The following is a 20,303-nucleotide window of genomic DNA, read 5'->3' as shown; positions in this document are numbered from 1 at the left end:
CCACTGAGTACGCTGGTTGCTCAGTCCTAACAACAGGACTATGTTCTCAGATGGGGTGGAAGTAAGACAGGCTGTCCGGGGGAAGACGGGGGCAAAGGTTTGTCCACCAGCTCCCATCTCCCGTTTGCCAAAGAGCAGTAACTCCACAAGGTGCTCATGTACCAGCACTTTCAGGTGGCACGTGGCGGGCTCCAAGCATGGTCTCCTAGTGTCCCAACTCAGTCCGCTCATTAAGCCCCAGGGCGGAAGTAAAAGGTGTGCTGGGCAGGTATGAGGCATGTGCTGGCTGATGGCACCAGTGCGGTGGTCCTAAATGTTTGACGACTGGCTCTCCATTTCCATGGTGTGAATTCTCACCACGGCTGATTTCAATATAGATGCGGAAAAACGGTGTCTTGTATGGTATGTTCACCATAACGGGTACAATAGGCATCATACAGATACAATAGAATATACTCCAGAGTATAAATAATAGTAAAATGTAGCGAAATAGGTAAAAAGTAATGAGTTTTGAATATTCACTGCCTTTGTTTCTTATATAATTTATTTAGTTGTAAGTTTATATAACTTAATTTTTAAATAACGGCTGTTTTAATCCTCCCAAGCCAGTAAGGACTGGCTCCACAGACGTTACTGAATTGCATCTGCAAAAAGGCAGTTGGAGCCTGTCAAGTGGCCACTGAAGCAGTGGCTGGACCAAGAAACAGTTGAGGCCCAGAGGACCTGAAGCAGTGTTAGAGGAGTCTGGTGCAGTCCCTTACAGCGAAGCCCACTGTGCATTATTCTAATTGGGGTGTCAGGACCTAATGACACAACTGAGTAGGTTTAGGCCAACTGGCAAGTTGCACACTCTGCAGAGGCCAGAATCGGAGGTTGTATTTGAAAAGCACCGACAACCACTCATGAGAACACACCCCTCCCAGTACCTGCAGATTTTTCAGAGAAGGGTCCCCAGATTTCGAGGGGGATTCTGCACATGGGAGATAGGGACTCTCAGGAGCAGTTGTGTAAACATTCCTCACTTCCACTGTGTCTGGCTCCATTCCTTACTCCCCACCTCCACCAGACCCGCCGGTTCACACCGAAGCCTCTGGAATCCCGACAACCAGTCCAGCCCCCATGTCCCAGCAGCAATCTCTTAGGGTAAAGTGGGCAGCGGCTTCTTTCTCTCTGTGGGTCCACACATTTCCTGTGTTTGCTATTTCCAAGAAATGTGTTGAAATCTCTCAACTACCCATCGCTAACTTTCTAGGTCTCTTTAATTTTATGGGTAAATTTATTTAATTTTTTTGCGCTCTGAACCTGTTACCTCATTTGGGTGTTAGGAAGCAGACGAGACAAACATAGACGGTAGATCGTTTGCTTTTAGTGGAGAAAGGGCTTCCATGTGATTAAGTAAAGCACGTGAGTGCTTGATTTTCACGAGTGTGACTACGTATTTATATCGTTACTTATGAGGGAGAGAAAAGCAAGCAGACAAATTAGTAAACACCTTTGAATTCACAAATGGCCACCTGTTCTCAGAGGATCCACGATAAAAATCTCGGCTCAATGAAAACAGTCAGTGCACTTGAAATCTCCAACACGGACTTGATTTCTGACCTACGGCGGCTCAGCAAACCTGACGTTCACGCTTCCCGCCTGTTAAATAGGCTAATGGTGCTTCTGAACGTGGCACGAACTTCAATGACCGAGATTATTCCCAAAGATTTATAAACTTACACCTAAAGCCCTAAATTAGGACCTAACAGATTAAAAAGAGGGATAAAAACAAAGAGAAAGAGAGGTAGAGAGAGACTGAATCCTGTTGTGAATAAAGAGGTTTTGTCAATCGGCCGGTAGAGATTATGAAGAATAAGAGCAAAATGACAAATCGGCCACAACTTCAAGCGACATCACTAAAAGTTTGCCTCATGTTTTCATCCGATTTTAAAATCTAACCTCATCATTGTGTTAGTGAGGCACTTTAAGAAAAAAAAATTCAGGATGCCTGGGTGGCTCCATTGGTTAAGCGTCTGCCTTTGGCTCAGGGCTTGATCCCGGAGTCCTGGGATCGAGTCTCGCACCGGGCTCCTCGCTCAGAGGGGAGCCTGCTTCTCCCTCTGCATGCCACTCCCCCTGCTTGTGCTCGTGCTCTCTCTCTCTGACAAATAAATGAAATCTTAAAAAATAATTCTTATTCAAGTGCTATGAATGACATGTAGTGTCATATTAGTTTCAGGGGTACAATATCAACAGTTTACATTATTCAGCGCTCATCACAAGCGACCTCTTAATCTCCTTCACCTATGAATTATCCAACTGAATTCCTGCTTTTCCTTCATTTTTCGTAGGAAATAGAGGCTGTAGCCATTCACCTAGAGTGCTGATTCACCCATAGCCTCATTTTCCTTTAAAGCAGCTTTTGTCTCTTTGAGAAGGGGTTTTCTTAGCAGGTGGGAGCTCAGACAGACTACGGTTAGCAGCTACAGCCTGACTTCTTGACCAGGGGCTCTGGGAGGAGTCGCTCCAATCATATTGTTTGTGAAAGAGCTTTCTCTTCCTGGTGACCGAGATAATATCTTCAAAGTATCACATCTTTAAAATAAAGGTCCACGTGCCCGGAAGGAAGCTGACAAGCCCACGCAGCTAAGCGCTCCATCACCGTGTCCAGGAATGGAGCAAGGGCGTGACCCGCCAGGTGCCCAGAGGCAGCTGAGGCCAGACCCCACCTCCCACCCCTGAACAGGGCCTGTCCACCTGTCCTGATTCCTGGTGCATATACTCTGAAGATCATTAGAAAGCTTTTTAAAATCCACCAAATGAAAAACGTATCACTGCCCCCTGGTTTATCTGTTCTCGTATTAGAGCAAATGGAGAAAACAAGCCTGGGGACTTAAAAGTGCAATAAGCCGGATCCTGGCAACATACACAGAGGTGGGCGTGACTATTTCAGCACAGGCCGGAGTGAATAAACTATCCATGTTAACAGGAAAATTACAGGCTAACTTCCATGAAAACATTCGAGTTTAGGTTCTCTTACCAGTTCCTGGGTGGTTTTTAAGGCATTCATAACCACGTATGCTGTTGGGCTGAAACAAACATTTTTGAACCTTAAAAAGTGCCCTTTGTTTCTCCTATCGTTTCCAAATCTTAATAAACCATCAGTCTCCACTTTGTGGAAAGGGAACTCAAGCAGAGAAATGGAGTAGGTCTCCTAAAATTTTTTTCAAGCATAGTTCCAGGGCCTCATGGAAATGGGTTTATCAACCCTTGTCTGGGTTTCTGAGTTCAGACCACTGTCTACTCTCCTAATTAGTATGATTTCTTTCCTTGTAATGAGTCTGACACTTCCATTGCCCCATAAGTTGCTCAAGAAGACCTCAAGGATAATAGTAAGAGGTAGAACCAGAGAGTCTGCTGTCAGAGATCCTGCCCTAAATCGTGTTAAAAGGCTGGGTGGAAGGAGCAATCAGGCTTGATCGTAGACCATCTGGGAGGAAGTAGAAAGTCACCGGAAGTGGCAAGCTGGCAAATCTGGGCAGGAGTCCAAGATAATTGTCTGTTTGGTATTATCTTGAGGCAGGACTGAGAAATAAGTGACACAAAAGCTGGAAGGGAAGATGGGAGCCAAGTATGGAGACCCTTCAATGCCAACCATATCCATTAGCAATTGGGTCAGCCACTGTGACAGAGATCCAAATTCTGTAGCTTCAGTATATTAGGTGATAACTCTCTCATGGATAAGAAGTCAGGAGGTCGGCTCTCTAGAACTGGTATGACAGCTTCGGGAACTCAGGCTCCATCTACCTTTCTGATTCTCCACCCTTGAGGCTATCTGTTGGCAGTAGGCGCCCCCACCATCTTGTCCATGTTGTAGGTCTGATCCTGAGAAGGAGAAGCAAAAGGATGATAGGCCATGCCTCTTCAGGTGAGTTAGCTCCCCTACGAGAGTTTTCTTAAGGAAGCCCCAGGGATTCCACATACAGCTCTGAGACCACCCCTGGCTGCAAGGGAGGCTGGTCAGTGCTCTTTTCTAGCGGGGCATTTCTTCCTGGAATAAAATCAGTGTCCTAAGACATGAAGGAAGAATGGATGTTGGGTAGCAGTTTCGAGCTCACCAGCCTAAGGAGCGCAAACCATTTTCTTCGGCAATGGGAAGTTGTTGGAGGATTCTGAGGAGAGAGGAGAGGGGATTGGGTCAAGGAGATGAAATGGCAGGGGGTGTGGGGAGCAAGTGGAGAGGGGAGAGCAGAGGCGATGCTGTGTGGATGTGCACAGAGCGGAACGTGGACAAATACACTCCAACCACTCATTGTCACCTGGGAAACTGAGGCAGCTGGATGGCACTGCTTTAAGAAATGCCATCCCTGCAGCTCTTGAGGTAGCAGGGCTGACTGTTCACTGAATGTCTTTAGCTAGAATATGAAGAGCCAAGTCAACTGCCATGAGATTGGCAGTTTTATCTATCAAGTTCGGTGTCATTTCTTCTTTAACACAGATGTATTCCTTCCATAAAGCTACCCTAGAACACTTTCTCTTCTGTCCTTTGCACTCATTTTGACACTAATATAATGCCTTATAATTAAATCATATTGAAACCTTCTTCAATTTAAACGATGTACAAAAGACTCGGAAATTCTGTCATGCTTAGCACATCGGCACCAACTCATATGCAATTCGTAGTCACAATTGAACAGGTATTTAGAGCAGTGAGATGTTGATGAGCTTTATGACTCAAAAAACAAAGCCCAGATGCATGAAGTAAACACAGCAGTAATAAATAAAGAGGACGGGCTAACGCACACATGATTTACAATAAATCATAGACTCCATTGTTGGTCTGATGTGACATTTGAATACAGTTATTCTAATGTTTACAGGCTTATTTTAAGGTTTACTATCTGGATTTGGAATGTTGGGATTTCTGAGATGTTTCAGTGATTTATGGAGACAAAGGGATGGAGTATTTGAAGTCGGAATTGTTCTATACATGGCATGGTTTCCTGCCTTGGTTACCCACTCTGAGGATATCTGAAATTGTAAGGTTATGTTTGAGCTACGATAATTTTCTTTCAAAAAGGGACACGTAACTGGTATGATGTAGTTCGTAGTCATCGACACTGATATTCAAAGACTGGCGCAATATTAGAAACGGCCAGATTTCATGGGGAGCCTGGGTGGCACAGCGGTTGGGCGTCTGCCTTCGGCTCAGGGCGTGATCCCGGCGTTATGGGATCAAGCCCCACATCAGGCTCCTCCGTTATGAGCCTGCTTCTTCCTCTCCCACTCCCCCTGCTTGTGTTCTCTCTCTCGCTGGCTGTGTCTGTCAAACAAATAAAATTTTTAAAAATCTTAAAAAAAAAAAAGAAACGGCCAGATTTCAGGTCACAAAACACTCTTGAGGACTTTCGGGGACTGATCTGTGTGAAAAAAGGCATCTCTGTGTTGGCTGTTTAGAGGTTAGCAAAAAATAAATCAACCCACAGGACACCTCATATCTGCCACTGACTCAGCCCCTCACCATAGGAAGACTTACATGTTTCCAATCCCACAAAGACATAACATCTTTTGTGTTTTAAAACCTAGGTTTCTTGTGAAAGGACATGATTCCACTTCCAAGTGCACATATAGTAGAAAAGAATTCTTTTTTTTTTGTAAGATAAAACACAGATTAAATATTTATTGAATAATAACTTCTCAGCAAAAAGTTTTCGTTTCCAGTAAACAACAAAATCACATGTTAATCCATACTTTTCCATACCATATTCTTTTTTCAGAATCACAAGCAACATTTAAATATAAACCGTCACATCTAAATTAAAGGCTCTTCTGAATCATTTTGGCCATAACAGCTCTCTACAGATTACATACTGCTCTCCTTCGAACCTACGTTCTTCATCTTTACTTTTCTTTTTTTTTAATTAATAATATTTTTTTTTCAAGATAAAATGCTTCTGCACAGCCAAGGAAACAGTTAAAAAAAAAAAAAACTACTAAGAGGCAGCCCACAGAATGGGAGAAGGTATTTGCAAATGACACTCCAGATCAAAGACTAGTATCCAAGATCTACAAAGAACTGCTCAAACTCAATACACGGGAAACCAATAATCAAATCAAAAAATGGGCAGAAGATATGAACAGACACTTTTCCAATGAGGACATACAAATGGCTAACAGACACATGAAAAAATGTTCAACATCATTAGCCATCAGGGAAATTCAAATCAAAACCACACTGAGATACCACCTTGCGCAGGTCAGAATGGCAAAAACTGACAAGGCAGGAAGCAAGAAATGTTGGAGAGGATGTGGAGAAAGGGGATCCCTCTTACACTGTTGGTGGCAATGCAAGTTGATACAGGCACTTTGGAAAACAGTGTGGAGGTCTCTTAAAAAGTTACAAATTGAGCTACCCTTTGATCCAGCAATTGCACTACTGTGTATTTACCCCAAAGATACAGACAGAGTGAAGAGAAGGGCCATATGGACCCCAATGTTCATAGCAGCATTGTCCACGATAGCTAAATTGTGGAAGGAGCCGAGATGCCCTTCAACAGGTGACTGGATTAAGAAGAGGTGGTCCATATATACAATGGAATATTATTCAGCCATCAGAAAAAACGATTTCCTAACATTTGCAGCAACATGGACGGCGCTGGAGGAGATAATGCTAAGCGAAATAAGTCAAGCAGAGAAAGACAACTATCATATGGTTTCACTCATTTATGGAACGTAAGAAGTAGGAAGATCAGTAGGAGAAGAAGGGAAGAAGAAGGGGGGGGTAAACAGAAGGGGAAATGAACCACGAGAGACTATGGACTCTGGGAAGCAAACTGAGGGCTTCAGAGGGGAGCGGGCTGGGGGAATGGGATGGGCTGGTGATGGGTAGTAAGGAGGGCACATATTGCATGGTGCACTGGTGTTATATGCAAGTGATGAATCATGGAACTTTACATCAAAAACGAGGTATGTACCGTATGGTGACTAACAGAATAAAAAAATATTATTAATAGAAAAGAATTCTGTTCACTACTTCACCCAGTCGCATCCATCCTGTGAGGAAGAGTCTTGGTTTAAGATGGGCACTCTGGCCTCTTTTTTAGTTGCTAATTACCAATTTTAGATGTTCCTCTTTGACAATGAATTTCTGGCACAATGTCTGTTTTCATTCAGAGAAACACTGAGATTTACAAATCCCGCAATCTCTGCTGATCAGTTAATGATGTGGTAAACAGGGTTTCACAGCTAGACAGATGGAGACGGCTCTCCAGTGCCAGAAGCTGAGGAGGTCAGGATCTGGATGGCAGGGACTGCTCCAGGGGATTTATCGAAAACTGTAAGACTCAAAACAGAAGATACTCATCCAAGCTCGAGAGTGATGGTTGTTCTTTCTGACAGAGATATAACCCAGTTTGCCTACAAAAACACTCACATTATTAAAAACAAAACTAGCAGAGGTCAGATGAATTTTTGGTGGCTAAACATCCAGGTCTCCTTCTCTGGCTTTGCTCTGCCCCTCACCCGTCACATTCACCCAATTCTATCATAGTGTATCTTGTTCATAAGGACTAGGGGCCAAGTGATGGCGTCCTTTAGCTTCCTGTAATCTACCGACCCCTCCATTAAGCCACCCCAAATTAACAAACCACCCACGTGATATTGAGGTTCTTGCCATATTAAGGTAGCTCTATATAAGTCCCCTGATCCCCCTTTGAACCAGGTGGCCGCCCCTAAACCCTGCCTGTATGGAAATTTTTGCTCAGTCGCTGCTTAGAGGATTAAGTTTATCCTAAGCTGACAGAAGAGCCTTCTTTCTACATCACTACAAAGCTGGTGAATGAACCTACCTGAGGACCAGGCACCAGCCAGACATCTGGGCAGCAGTGAGTCTGCTCATCTTTGGAAACCCAGAGAGAGCCAACCAGCTCTAAGACTTGTATGATGGCCAGCACGAGAGCTGTCGTGTGGTGTGTAAGTGAGGATGCCTCCTTACCCTACCAAGGCACATAAAGTAAAGGGTTGCTTCCTGCCAGGAGTTTGCAGGAAGCAGAGCAATGACTCGGTTCAGCCACAGAGGCCTCCTGCCTCAGCATCCAGAGCGAGGGTTAAAAGTGGTTAATGTGGGGACATGGAATGGATTCCTTGCCAGCCCTGGCCTCCGTCAGTGGCAGCAGGGAAACTGCCATCTTACGGGCAGGGCACTCTTTGGAGAACAGTTGGAGTAAAGAATCCATGGAGAAGCTGAAACAAATATGGCGGTATCTGTTCATTTGGTAAATCCTAACTGGACACTGATTTGACGCACACATCATGCTAGGTATGGAGGATACAGCTATGAGTGGAAACAGTTCCTGACCCTAGGGGACTTCTAGGTGGCAAGAGAAGAGAGGAAGCTGAACACTGTGGCCAACCAAGAACCGGAAATGTTGGGTGGGAACTCTTAGTGCGGTCCCTGAAGAAGATATCATGTGCCACATCCTCTCAGCCCACCTTGTGCTCACCCACAGCTGGCGGGCAGTTTCTACGTACCCTGACAGTTTCCTACCTCCAGTACCTGCTTGCCTCTCCTTCCTTCTCCACCTGAGGGCTGGAAGACACTTACTGCCCCTAGTGCAACATTCAGCCAGTTGGTGGATAGATTCCCTGGCTTCCTCCCTGCTCAACAGGCAATTCTGAGGTGTGCCCATACAGTCTTCGAGAGGCCACCAACAGGAGTGAGCCCCAGTTTCCCTCAGCAGTAACTCACTCCGTGACAAGTCCCATATTGATGTCCCTGCCTTACTTCCCCACTTCCTCCAGCACATCCTGGGCCACCTCCCAGTTAGCCACATGTCTCAAATCCTTCCCTCAGGCTCTGCCTTTAGGGGTTAACCTGCCTCAGGCTAAGGATCTGAAATACCATGTGGCACAGGGCACTTTTGAGTAAGTTGGAAGATGGAATCTGACTGGTCACCTGATCTGCTGACCAGAAGGACCTCCATTCCATCTCTGATTCTGAACCTTTCCCTCTTCCCTCACTGCCTGAGTTCTTCCCTCAACAACTGAGTGCTCCCTCCCAGATCCTAGTTTTTGGAAAGTATAATAGGGTCAATAAGAGGAATTACATGAGGAACATGATTCCTCAAAGGAGGAGGAGGCAAGGTTCTCCCTTGACCAGGAAGTCCCTGATCCCACCCCCAGAAACTGGAAAAGAGACCAGAATAGCAATAGGCGGCAGAGCCACAGCCCCAGGGCCCACACACTTGCCCTGGGTGGGGGGGCGGCTCTGCTCAGCAGGAGAGGGCCAAGCCCCTCTCCACACTGCCCGTACCCAGGGAGTGGTCACAGAATGACCTCTCCTTTCCTGAGTGGAAGAGTGGTTGGCTTTGGGGCAGTGGCTGGCTCTTGCTCCGTATATCTTAGGGCTGGGACTGGTTTCTGTCCTGCCCTGTCCCTAGGGAGCTGAGGGGTGAGGGCACTAGAAGGCTCCTGCATGCCCCTCCACATCGCCACTGTTCTCCAGCTTTGTCTTGTTCTCTGAGGTTATTTGTCAGCACACACTGCCCCTGTCTCCACTGCTTCAGGGCTCCCTGCCATGTTTCCCCCACTGAGCAGCTAGAAGAATGAGCTCGAGTTTGGATATCACTTTGTCCTTGGTTCTCTCCCTCCGCCGCCTACCTTCCACACTGTGCTGGGTTTCCACCTTCTGCTGCTCCCCTTGCCAGGCTACCAAGACGCATATCCTGCAGGCTTGCCTGTCCTCTCATGCCTGGACTTGCCCAGCTGCCCCTTCCCTCTGTTCTCACACAGGAATTCAGAACCCCATTTCCCGGGAGGTGCAGCGATTTGATGGGTGGCACAACCTCATGGAGCACAGATGGGGCAGCAAAGGTAGGTGAGGGCCAAGTGGAAACAGGCCTAGGGGCAGGGTTACCCGAAGGGGCAAGGGCTGGCAGGTACCAGCGGAGGCTCATGCATTCTTAAGGTTTTAGGATCTGTGGTATGGATGGAAGCCTGGGAGAGGGGAGGTAAGGGAGCCCCACTGAGGATTTATCTTTGTTCCTACCCCTCCTACCCCAGGCTCTCGGCTCCAGCGCCTAGTTCCAGCCAGCTATGCAGATGGTGTGTACCAGCCCTTGGGAGAACCCCAGCTGCCCAACCCCAGAGACCTTAGCAACACTGCCATGAGGGGCCCTGCAGGGCAGGCCTCCCTGCGAAAGCGAACAGTGCTGGGAGTCTTCTTTGGTGAGGGCCTCAACCTCTGGGGGAGGGAGGCCAGTAGGGTCAGCTGGACACCTCTATGTCTGAGAGGGGAGTCAGGAAGTGAGGGAGAGAAGTGATGGTGGGTCTTAGAGATGTGGGTGAGAGATGAAGGGGCAGGCAATGGGATGGGGTATTCTTACCCAAAACTGGATTTGCCTCTTGGTGGGTATTTAGCCAAAAGACACAGGAAAGCCAAGATTAGAGAGTTTTACTTGGAACAAGTAAGGGAAAACATGGAGGATATTTCCCAAAGCAGTCTGTTCCCGAATAACAAAACTGGGGAAGTTTTAAGCTAAGGGTCTGTATGGATTCACGAAGGCACTTGTGCAATGGAGAATTCAGCCTAGAATTTAGGCTAAAGTCATCATAGAATGACGGAGTCCAGGTCTTAATTGATGGAAGTCACAAGGGCCAGCAAGGGTTGGCATCAATTGTCTGCCTTTAATCGATCTGATATCTGAATATTCAAAGAAGTTTAAATCCTGCAAAGATAACTCAAGAATGTGCTTTGAGCGAGTAGTCATAAATCACAAGATGTCTGGGGCCTAAAAGGATTTTTCTTAAGTCAAGAAAGCTATGTCTTGTATTTCTTTTTCTGGAGAAGGAAAAGTAGAGGGAGAAAGTCTGAGTGGGGGAGGCATAAATTTGCCCCACACTGAGCTGCCGATGGGACTACAGGTAGAGGCTGGAGCCTGACAATAATCTGGCAGGGGCTCTTGGTGGACCCTGTTTTCACTCATGGTCCCTGTGACTCCTGGGACAGTCTCAGGCCAGGGTTCTGATTTTGACAAGAGCGCTGGAGGCCGGGGTGTCAAAATGGGGGTGCTAGGGTGGGTGGTCTGACCCCAGTGACTGTGGGTTGTTGGCTCCCAACAGGAATGTTGGGCTCCTGCTGGCCACCCAAGGTGCCTACATTTGATTCCCAGTGTCCGGTGTTGCAGTGAGACTGGCAGTTTCTCTGGGCAGGCTGCTCCCAGCTGCATGTTGGAGCAGGTGTTCCCAGCCTGACTGCCCAGGCACACTGACCCGGCACCTCCCAGTTACCAAGGAGAGGACCAAACCGGCAACGAAAGCAGTTTGGACCAGGGTGTAACAAAGCACTGGGAAAGGTGGAGGAGGTCAAGACTTGGACTTGCCAAAAATGGCTGAGTCATCTTTTGAAGCTTCAAAGGGAGTGGGGGAGTCTAGATACCTGATGCTGAAGGGAGAGTGGTCCTTAGCTGGTCCTTGCACGCCCTCCCCCGTTGTGGACAGGCTACCACGTGCTCTCGGACCTGGTGAGCGTGGAGACCCCGGGCTGCCCAGCCGAGTTTCTCAACATCCACATCCCGCCCGGGACCCGGTGTTCGACCCTGACCGGCGCGGGAACGTGGTCCTCCCCTTCCAGAGGAGCCGCTGGGACCCCGAGACCGGACAGAGCCCCAGTAATCCCCGGGACCTGGTGAGACGAGACGGGCGGGGTGCCGGGTTCTGGGCCGGGCCGGGCGGGGAGAGACTCCCACCCCCTCGCCCACCGACACCCGCCTCCGCTACCCGACCCCGGGCGCACCTCGGCTCACCCTCCTGGTGCCCCCGCAGACCAACGAGGTGACGGGCCGGCTGGACGGCAGCGCCATCTATGGCTCCTCGCCCTCGTGCAGCGACGCGCTGCGGAGCTTCTCCCGCGGGCAGCTGGCGTCGCGGCCCGACCCCGCCTTCCCCGCGACGCACAAAGCCCCCCGCTCGTGGGGACGGCGGCCGACCCCGCCACCGAACAGCGCGGCCCCGGGGGCTGAACGGCGGGGCGGCGGCGCGGGGCGGGCTGCGGACGGCAAAGTTGCGCTGCCCGCGGTCGCGCCGCCGCCCAGCTCCTCCCCTGCGGCCCCGCGTCGCGTCCAGCCTTCGCGGCGGAGCGAGGGAACCGCGACCCCTTCCTGCAGGCGCCGGGCCTGCTGTGGGGCCGCTACCACAACCTGTGCGCGCAGCGGCTGGCCCGCGAGCACCCGCAATGGGGGGACGAGGAGCTGTTCCAGCAGGCGCGCGAGAGGGTCACCGCCACCTACCAGGTCCGTCACTCGGCCTCTGTCCGTCCTCCCTCCCCTCCTTCCTCCCCCCTCCCCCAGGCTGCTGCGCGGGAGACGCCGCTGCCCCGCAGAGCCCTCCATCGTCGCACAAGCAGCCCCCGGAAACGCCCTTTTCCAGGAGGACACTGCTCCCCAGAACTGGAGCTAGCGGCTAGGAATGGACCCCGAAGATGAGGAGCAGGCGAAGGGCTATTATACACGAGACTGGGCTGTGGTTATTAGTCATTAGCCCACTCCCATCCCATGTTCCTAGTGGGGCACAGGCCTCCGCACCTGTCCTGTTGCAGTTGCCCCCCTCGTGACTGCCCCTGCCTGGCCGTCATCTCCCACCTAAGCCTTCCTTGGGCTCAGACCCCTCCCAGCGTGGCTGCTCCAGCCCTTGCCTCCCTTTTGCCCTCTCTTGACCCTCAGAACATCGTTCTGTATGAGTGGCTGCCCAGCTTCCTGCAGAAAACACCCCCCAGGTATGCAGGTGAGGGGATGGGGAAGGAGAATGGGAAAGCTAGCAGGAGTTTTTTGGGGCAGGGAGAAGGGGTGTGTGGGGGGGGAGGGGGGAGGAGGCTGGGTGGTTTAAGGGCTAAGTGTTACTATCCTCCCTCTTCTCCCCTTCCCCCAGGACACAGCCCTTTCCTGGACCCCAGCATCTCCCCAGAGTTCCTGGCCGCTTCTGAGCAATTCTTCTCTACCAGGTGCCTCCTGGCGGCTACATGAGGTGAGGGCAAAGTGCAAAGGTTTGTGTATTGGCAGGAGTGGGGATGTCATTTGAGAAAAATCTGTCCTCAGGAGCCCTCAGGAAAGGATTATCAGTCTGAAGTGTGCTAATTTCCCCAGGGAACAGTGAATTTGGAGGGGGAAGAACAATTGTTAAAAAAGACATCATTGTGATTTTTAAGCACTTTATGTCCACTTTCCCACAGCTGGTGTATATATTAACTCCCCAATTAAACACAGGCTAATCGAGGCTGAGGATGAGTCACGAAGCCCGCTGGTCTGAACCTTAGGTCTTGACACTGCACTGGGGGCATTTTTAGCTGTAAGCAGAGGAGCCAGGTCTTGCGGGGAATTATAATAAAAGAAGTGTGAGAGCTGAAGAAACATTTTGACTCCAAAATAATGAAAAGGGAATTTTAAAGTAAAAAAAAAAATTTTAAGTAAATGTATATGGAACAAAACATGTCAGTTTATTTTTTACAATTGCATTATAATTTAAAAACAATTCATAGGTTAGGGGCGCCTGGGTGGCTCAGGCAGCTGCCTTGGGCTCAGGTCATGATCCCAAGGTTCTAGGATTGAGCCCGCATCAGGCTCTCTGCTTAGCAGGGAGTCTGCTTCTCCCTGTCCCTCTCCCTCTGCCCCGTCCCCCTGCTCATACTCACACTCTCTCTGTCAAATAAATAAATAAAATATTTACGAAAAAACAATTCATAGGTTAGATTTTCTTACTCTGAAACAATTTTTGGATATGCCTAATAATAGCCAAGAAATCATAGCAATGGACTTATCCACAGATAAGTAATTTCGAAAGAACAATGAAAAATCCTTTAAAAATGTTTTAACTTACATATATATGTTATATGTATATGTGTGTGTGTATATGTATATATATGTGTGTGTGTATATATATGTGTGTGTGTGTGTGTGTATATATATATATACACATCTCTCTTCAGAGAGGTCCTGTGAGTTGCCCATGGTCACACAGCTGTTCACTAACAGAGCAAGGACCCAGACCTAGATGTTCTAGTGCCTTTGTCAATCATGCTGTCAAGTCTCCTAAAATAGAAGTAAAGTTTTAGATCCCTTGTGTGTTGTGGAGACCTGCTCTCAGCAGCATGAGCTTCGGATGGGGACATCATTCACCCCGAGTGGGGAATCAACCTATGGAGGAGGAATGGCCTGCTGGTTTCAGAGGGAACATCAGCACTGGGTGGTTCCAGGGCATGGACTGTGGTGTGGGGAGAGCCTGTCTGCTCAACCTCCAACCCCGTCTTCTCTCCCCATTCCCAAAGCATCCAAATCTACGAAGAGCTGAAGATGTGGACGCGCTGCTGCTGGGCATGGCCTCCCAGATCGCTGAGCGAGAGGACCATGTCATGGTGGAGGATGTGCTAGGTGACGCTGAGGCTGTCCCTGCAGGCTGGGTACTGCTGTCACCTGGGTGGGGATTCTGCTGGAGCTCCAGTGTCAGGCCAGGAGGAGTGACCAGGGCTGGGAGCCTGCACTCTCTCACTGCTCAGACACCTGTTGACCATGGTTCCCTCTGTGTGATTCTGGCCCCCCTGGGGCTGGTTGGAGACTGGGTCCTGGGCTAGTGGAGCTGTGGTGGCCCGGTGCTCCCTCAGATTCTCTGCTATTTCATCCCCAGATTTCTGGCCAGGACCCCTGAAGTTTTCCCGTACAGACCACCCGGCTGGCTGTGTGCAGAGGGGCTGGGATCTGGGCCTGCCCTCTTATACCAAGGCCAGGGAAGCACTGGGTCTGCCTCCGATTACCAGATGGCAGGACATCAACCCTGCACTCTCCCAGAGCAACCACACCATAAGGAGGGGTTGGGACGCAGAGGGCAGGGTGGGAGGGCCAAGGCACATTGGCCCAAGACATGGAAGGAAGGCAGTGAGGCACAAACACTAGAGACAAGTCCCTGGTGAGAGGGATGGGACTCACCCACATGGTTTTTCCCAATATCATCTACGAGGATGGAAGTTACCAGACCAGCAGGATTTGGCAGTAGACCTTGTGACTCTGCAGATCCAGCAAATGTTTGTTGAGCATGTCTTGCACGCCAGGCACTTAATAAGCATTATCTCGTTTACTCTTCCCAACAGCCATCTGAGCAGGTGTGGAAGGTCCTCAACCCAGGAACAAGCTGTACTTTTTTATACACTGACACTCGGGCTGCCTTTGGGGAGTCAACTGTTACTCCCTGAGCTGTCGCCTGGGCCACGTGGCATTGCCTGCCAGCCAACAGAGCAGTTTTGGTGGCCTTACCATCTTGGCATAGTGGCGTTTCTACAATTGCACGCTGGTTTTACTGCTTTCGTCCGTACTGTTTAGAAGATTGTTGGAAAGTGGAGAAGTGAAAGGCCGATGAAGAAACAATATGCACGTGGGGCGTATAAACTTTATACAATCAATATAAAGGTAGGAATCACCAGGCGCACCAAAAGTAGCAAATCTTTAGCTCCCCTGGGCCTCGCTGGAATTTAAGCTGAGCAAATGTTTGTTTACATTGCAGAGAAAAGAACTAAAGTCAAGGTCAGGTAGAAAATGCTGCTCATAGAAGGTTGAAGTCTGTCTCCAAAAGGCAGTGTCTATGCAGGGATTTGATTTATACAAACTTTTTTAGCTCTCAAGAATAGAAACCTTTTCGGGGCACCTGGGTGCCTCAGTCGTTGAGTGTCTGCCTTTGGCTCAGGGCGTGATCCCAGCATTCTGGGTTCGAGCCCCACGTCAGGCTCCTCCGCTGGGAGCCTGCTTCTTCCTCTCCCACTCCCCCTGCTTGTGTTCCCTCTCTCGCTGGCTGTCTCTCTCTCTGTCAAATGAATAAATAAAATCTTTAAAAAAAAAAAAAAAGAACAGAAACCTTTTCTACACATCATTCTACCTTTCCAATTTTTGTAGTGATTTTGACCTTCAACTTTCATATCTTTTTGAGAACAAGCCACATAGGGAACTGGCTGCCTGTTTTATTCCAACTTTCTACAAGAGGCAGCTGAATCTGTGAGCGAGTTCCCATAAATGAGTTAACTTGTGTAAAGCACTCAGAGCGGTGCCAGGGGCATAATAAGTGAGGGATCGTCACTGTCATTTATTATTATCCTCCCTGGGGCTGATCCCTGCGAACTACCCTTGCCCCAGGGCGGGTGCCGGGTCCTTGCACTCACTCTTGTCCCTTCTTGGCCCCAGGTGCTGGAATCCACAGCTGCCCTGTACAACCGGGACCTGTCCCGGCTGGAGCTGCTCCCTGGGGGGCTCCTGGAGAGCCATGGGGACCCCGGGCCCCTCTTTAGCGCTATTGTCCTCAACCAGTTTGTGAGGCTGCGGGACGGCGACCGCTACTGGTTTGAGAACACCAGCAATGGGTAGGGCCTGCCTGGGTCCCTTCCTCAGACTTACCTTGGCCTGGGCCCCAGGCCCTCTGCGTGTAATGTCAGCAGCCCCACGGGCCCTTGAGTCCCAGCTGGCCTCCCCACTTCCTCAGCCCCTCTGGGTCTCTTTCCTCATCTGGGTCCTCGGGCCAGAACAGGCATCTCTCTCCCAATGCAGCAGCTCCCCGCCTCTCCCTCCTGCAGGCTGTTCTCTGAGGAAGAAATCGCAGAGATCAGAAACACTTCCCTACGGGATGTCCTAGTGGCTGTCACCAACTTGAACCCCAGTGCCCTGCAGCCCAGTGTCTTCTTCTGGCATTCGGGTGAGTGGCCAGGGGGTGCTTGGAGGGGCCTGGAGTCGGGTGTCTCATCCCGCCTCAGCCATGGGCCTGGTTCAGGGGCGGCTCGGCAGTAGACTCCAAAGAGTCAGTGAGCCATGGTTCTGCCCTTGGGAACTTTGGTTCCGGGCACCACGGTGGCCGCATGTGGCTGTGTAGGTCCCCTTCCGCACAACCCCAGGAGGTACCCAAGTGGGGTCAAGACTAAGACTCAGAGAGACCTAGGGAGGAAGGCTCCCATCGGCTGGGCTGAGCCTGGGGTGGGTGGGATATCGGGAAGGCCCAGTGCAGTGAGGATATCCTCATTCCACAGCAGTGACGAGGGAAGGGCTGTGTGTGTGTGTGTGTGCGTGTGTGTGTGCGTGTACATATGTGCATGTGAGGGAGAGAGAGGTGAGGTTCGTTTCTGACCCCACTTGTTACCCCACTAGGCAAACACCACATTCCTGGTATAATGACAGGGGTAAGCAGCTCTCACCCATCTGCTACCCAGAGCCCCCCCACCCTACCCTTTCTGCCACCCTAACCTCCTCAGTGATTCTGGCCCAGCACCCCCCAGGACTCTAGCTTCCTCTACTTCCCCAGGAGACCCCTGCCCGCAGCCCAGACAGCTCAGCACCAAGGGCCTGCCAGCCTGTGCTCCCTCCATCATGCGGGACTATTTCGAAGGCAGTGGATTTGGCTCTGGGGTCACCATCGGGACTCTCTGCTGCTTCCCCCTTGGTAAAAGTGATACGCAGGGTGGTGTTGGGTGAAATGCGTAATCTAAGGGGTGGCAGTGGGGTGGTTTCATCTATGACAACTGACCATGTACAGTACTGTTTCTTTGGGCACATGACGGAACACATCAAAGCAGGAGGGGACATGAGCAGTGTCTGACCTGCAGATAAATCAGCTGCAAGGACATTTGCCTTCCTGTTCTCCTGGGGTCCCTCCAGGGCCCAGGTTGGTCAAGAGCCACAAGGAATCTATTTCACAGTTATTTGCAGGAGCCTGGGCCTGGGAAACCGTCCAAGGCAAACCCTGCTTGAGAACCAGTTGAGAACTAGCTGGGCAAAGGCTTGAGACTTCGCCTCTGGCATGGCTGTGTGTGAGCCCACCAGCTGCATGGCAGAGCGGGTCCGGTCTCTGGCACAAGCACTCTGGTCTAAGTCTCTGGCTGGGAAGGGACCCGAGTGGTGGAAGCAGCAGAGGCAGTGCTGGCATCTTAGATGATACCCTAAGCTCCCTCCCCACCCCCACCCGACCCCCACCCCAGCCCCCACCAGGGAGCTTCAAAATTTGAGCCAATTGAATGAGCCGACCTAGGAGGTGGGGAAAGGAGGGAGTTCTGCCAAGGAAAGGGGTCACTGATCTCACCAAACCCCCACCTTCCTCTGGCCATCCTCCTGCCTCTGCCCTCTCGTGAGCCTGCTGAGTGGCTGGATTGTTGCCCAGCTCCGAAGGAGAAATTTCAAGAGGCTCCAGGGCCGGGACCGCCAGAGTGTCATGTCTGAGAAGCTCGGGGCGGGGGGGGGGGGGCGCATGGAAGGTAGGCCTGGAGTTGGCCAGGGTGGTGCGGGGGAGGACATGACTCAGGGCTGCAGACCACCCCCACCTCAGCAGCCTAAGGAAAAGGCCCCCCTTTTCTAGGCCTCCAAGCAGGTCAGGGCAGGTGGAAAGAGCCATGGAGGCATCAGGTGGAAGTTGGACCTGGAGTTCTCCACCCTCCGTAGGTCTCCCCGTGGTCCCACATACAGGGCCTGTGATAGACTCACGGGGAGGAGTCACAGGGCCCTGACTACGTTTCACAGACTTACTGTAACTCTCTAGAATCCCCAGCAACGGATGCTTTGTGGCATCTTACACTGGAATTTCAGGCAACAGAGAAGGAATTAATGAAGGTTCAGAGTCACACTGAAGGAGGATAGGAATCTTGATTCCACCACTTGGGCTTTTGGGCTTTAGGCAGATTTTTTAATTCCTCTAAACCTATTTTTTCTTATCTGTGAAACAGGAATAATAATAGCACTTACCTCATGAAGGTTTATGAAGATTAAATTAACTAGTTCCCGCCAAGTACTTGGTACAGTATTGGGCACACAGTAAACACTCAGGAAATGTTGGTTATTCTTCACGTGGGCTAAAGGCACAGCAGGACTGTTGGGGAAGGGACGACCCTCAGTACCCAAGAAGGGGCCAGGAGCTACGGAGGCCTTGACCTAACTCCAGCTCTAAGCCGGCCTCCTGCATCCTGTCCCCGGCTGACCAGCCCTGTCTCTCCAGCATTGGAATGGCAGGGCCACAAGGAGCTCTCTCGGCCTGTGCTCGTGCACCTGCAGCCCGGGCAGACGTGCGTGGTGATGGCAGGCTCTCTGTGCTCCGCGCCATCCAGCTGTGACCCCCGCAGCAGGTCAGCGTCATCCTGTCCGGCAACCGCGGACGCCGCGCCCTGCTGCTCAGGATCCCCAAGGAGTAGGATCTGGTGTGGCCCAGCGGGTCCTGTTCCTGGTCCGCAGCCTGGGAGGCAGCCAGGTGGAGGGGAAGGAGCGCTGAATCAGGCAGGGTTTGTGGCTTCTAGTCCCTGGCTGTGGTAACTGAGAGAGGAACGTGAACACACTCATCCCGTTCTGGGCCTGTGGGGTGACGTGATCTGCACAGGGCCTTCTTCCTGCGCAGTCTTCCCCGCCCCTTTCTAGGGATGCCCCAGTGGGCCCTAGCTGGGAGTCCTTGGAAGAAGCCAGGCCCTCTTCTCTGCCCCCTGATTTTAGGATCTAGTGAATTGTTCGAGAGTGTGGAGGGGAACTGAATCAGAGGCTGATTTTCAGCTCTGACTGTCTGGCTTCTGGGCCCCTCCGTCGTCTGTCCTCCCTGCCTTCCTGACTCTTTTCTCCCATGTGAACAGAGAGGGAGGAATGGCTTTAGACGTGTGTCTCTGAATGCAGTTTCTGTGCCTATAAATGAGCCCGGAACTCCACCAAGCCCAGGACATAACAGTAAATCCCTTTTACGAGGGCGTTCTTTCCAGTGGCCCCTGACAAAACTCACGCAAAGCTCCTGGCCCCAGGAGTCCTCGACAAGTGGTTGCCCTCCCTGTCGCCACTCCGTAGGTGCTGCTGTTTAACCTGGAGGAAGAGCGGCAGGTGCTGGTGGAAGACCTTCGGGGGGCCCTGAAGGAGAGCGGGCTGAGGTTCCAGGAATGGGAGCCGCGGGAGCAGGAGCTGATGAGGGCAGCCGTGGCCCGAGAGCAGAGGAGCCACCTCTTGGAGACCTTTTTCAGGCACCTTTTCTCCCAGGTGTGTAGGTAGGCTCAGGTCTGTCCCTGCATGTCTGCCTATGGCGGTGCCCTTACCTGCACACAGCCATGGGGTAACTCCAGGGACAGTCAGGAGCCCTGACACTAATAATCAGGTCTACTACATTTTTGGCCCAATCCCCTGGCCTCTCTGTAAGGAGATGCTCTGACACCTACCTGAGCCACTCCAGGGAGGCCGCGTCAGGAGCTTATCTGTATGTGTCGCTCAGCTCTCTCCTCAGGGCTGTCCGGCCTCTCTGCCCTCACTTAACTCATCCTAGCCAAAAGGCCACAGAAACTCAGGGTCAGTATGGGG

The 20,303-nt window shown here is 50.9% G+C and overlaps 1 protein-coding gene across 1 annotated transcript in view; it reads left to right on the top strand.

The window, feature by feature from the left end:
- Nucleotides 1–20,303, top strand: part of LOC125281397 (dual oxidase 1-like) — a 385,354-nt gene that overhangs the window by 347,992 nt on the left and 17,059 nt on the right. Inside the window, 17 exon segments of the mRNA XM_057313035.1 lie at nucleotides 9,772–9,852; nucleotides 10,042–10,206; nucleotides 11,479–11,553; nucleotides 11,556–11,665; nucleotides 11,803–11,923; nucleotides 11,926–11,997; nucleotides 12,097–12,269; nucleotides 12,699–12,759; nucleotides 12,977–12,999; nucleotides 14,297–14,428; nucleotides 16,194–16,369; nucleotides 16,580–16,698; nucleotides 17,299–17,428; nucleotides 18,111–18,244; nucleotides 18,979–19,050; nucleotides 19,053–19,177; nucleotides 19,803–19,988. Of these exon segments, the coding sequence (XP_057169018.1) occupies nucleotides 9,772–9,852; nucleotides 10,042–10,206; nucleotides 11,479–11,553; nucleotides 11,556–11,665; nucleotides 11,803–11,923; nucleotides 11,926–11,997; nucleotides 12,097–12,269; nucleotides 12,699–12,759; nucleotides 12,977–12,999; nucleotides 14,297–14,428; nucleotides 16,194–16,369; nucleotides 16,580–16,698; nucleotides 17,299–17,428; nucleotides 18,111–18,244; nucleotides 18,979–19,050; nucleotides 19,053–19,177; nucleotides 19,803–19,988 (1,955 nt within the window).

Source organism: Ursus arctos, unplaced genomic scaffold (assembly GCF_023065955.2).
Source record: "Ursus arctos isolate Adak ecotype North America unplaced genomic scaffold, UrsArc2.0 scaffold_16, whole genome shotgun sequence".
Classification (NCBI taxonomy): domain Eukaryota; kingdom Metazoa; phylum Chordata; class Mammalia; order Carnivora; family Ursidae; genus Ursus; species Ursus arctos.
The sequence above is the reverse complement of the archived record's forward strand: the minus strand, read 5'-3'. Positions and strand labels throughout refer to the sequence as shown.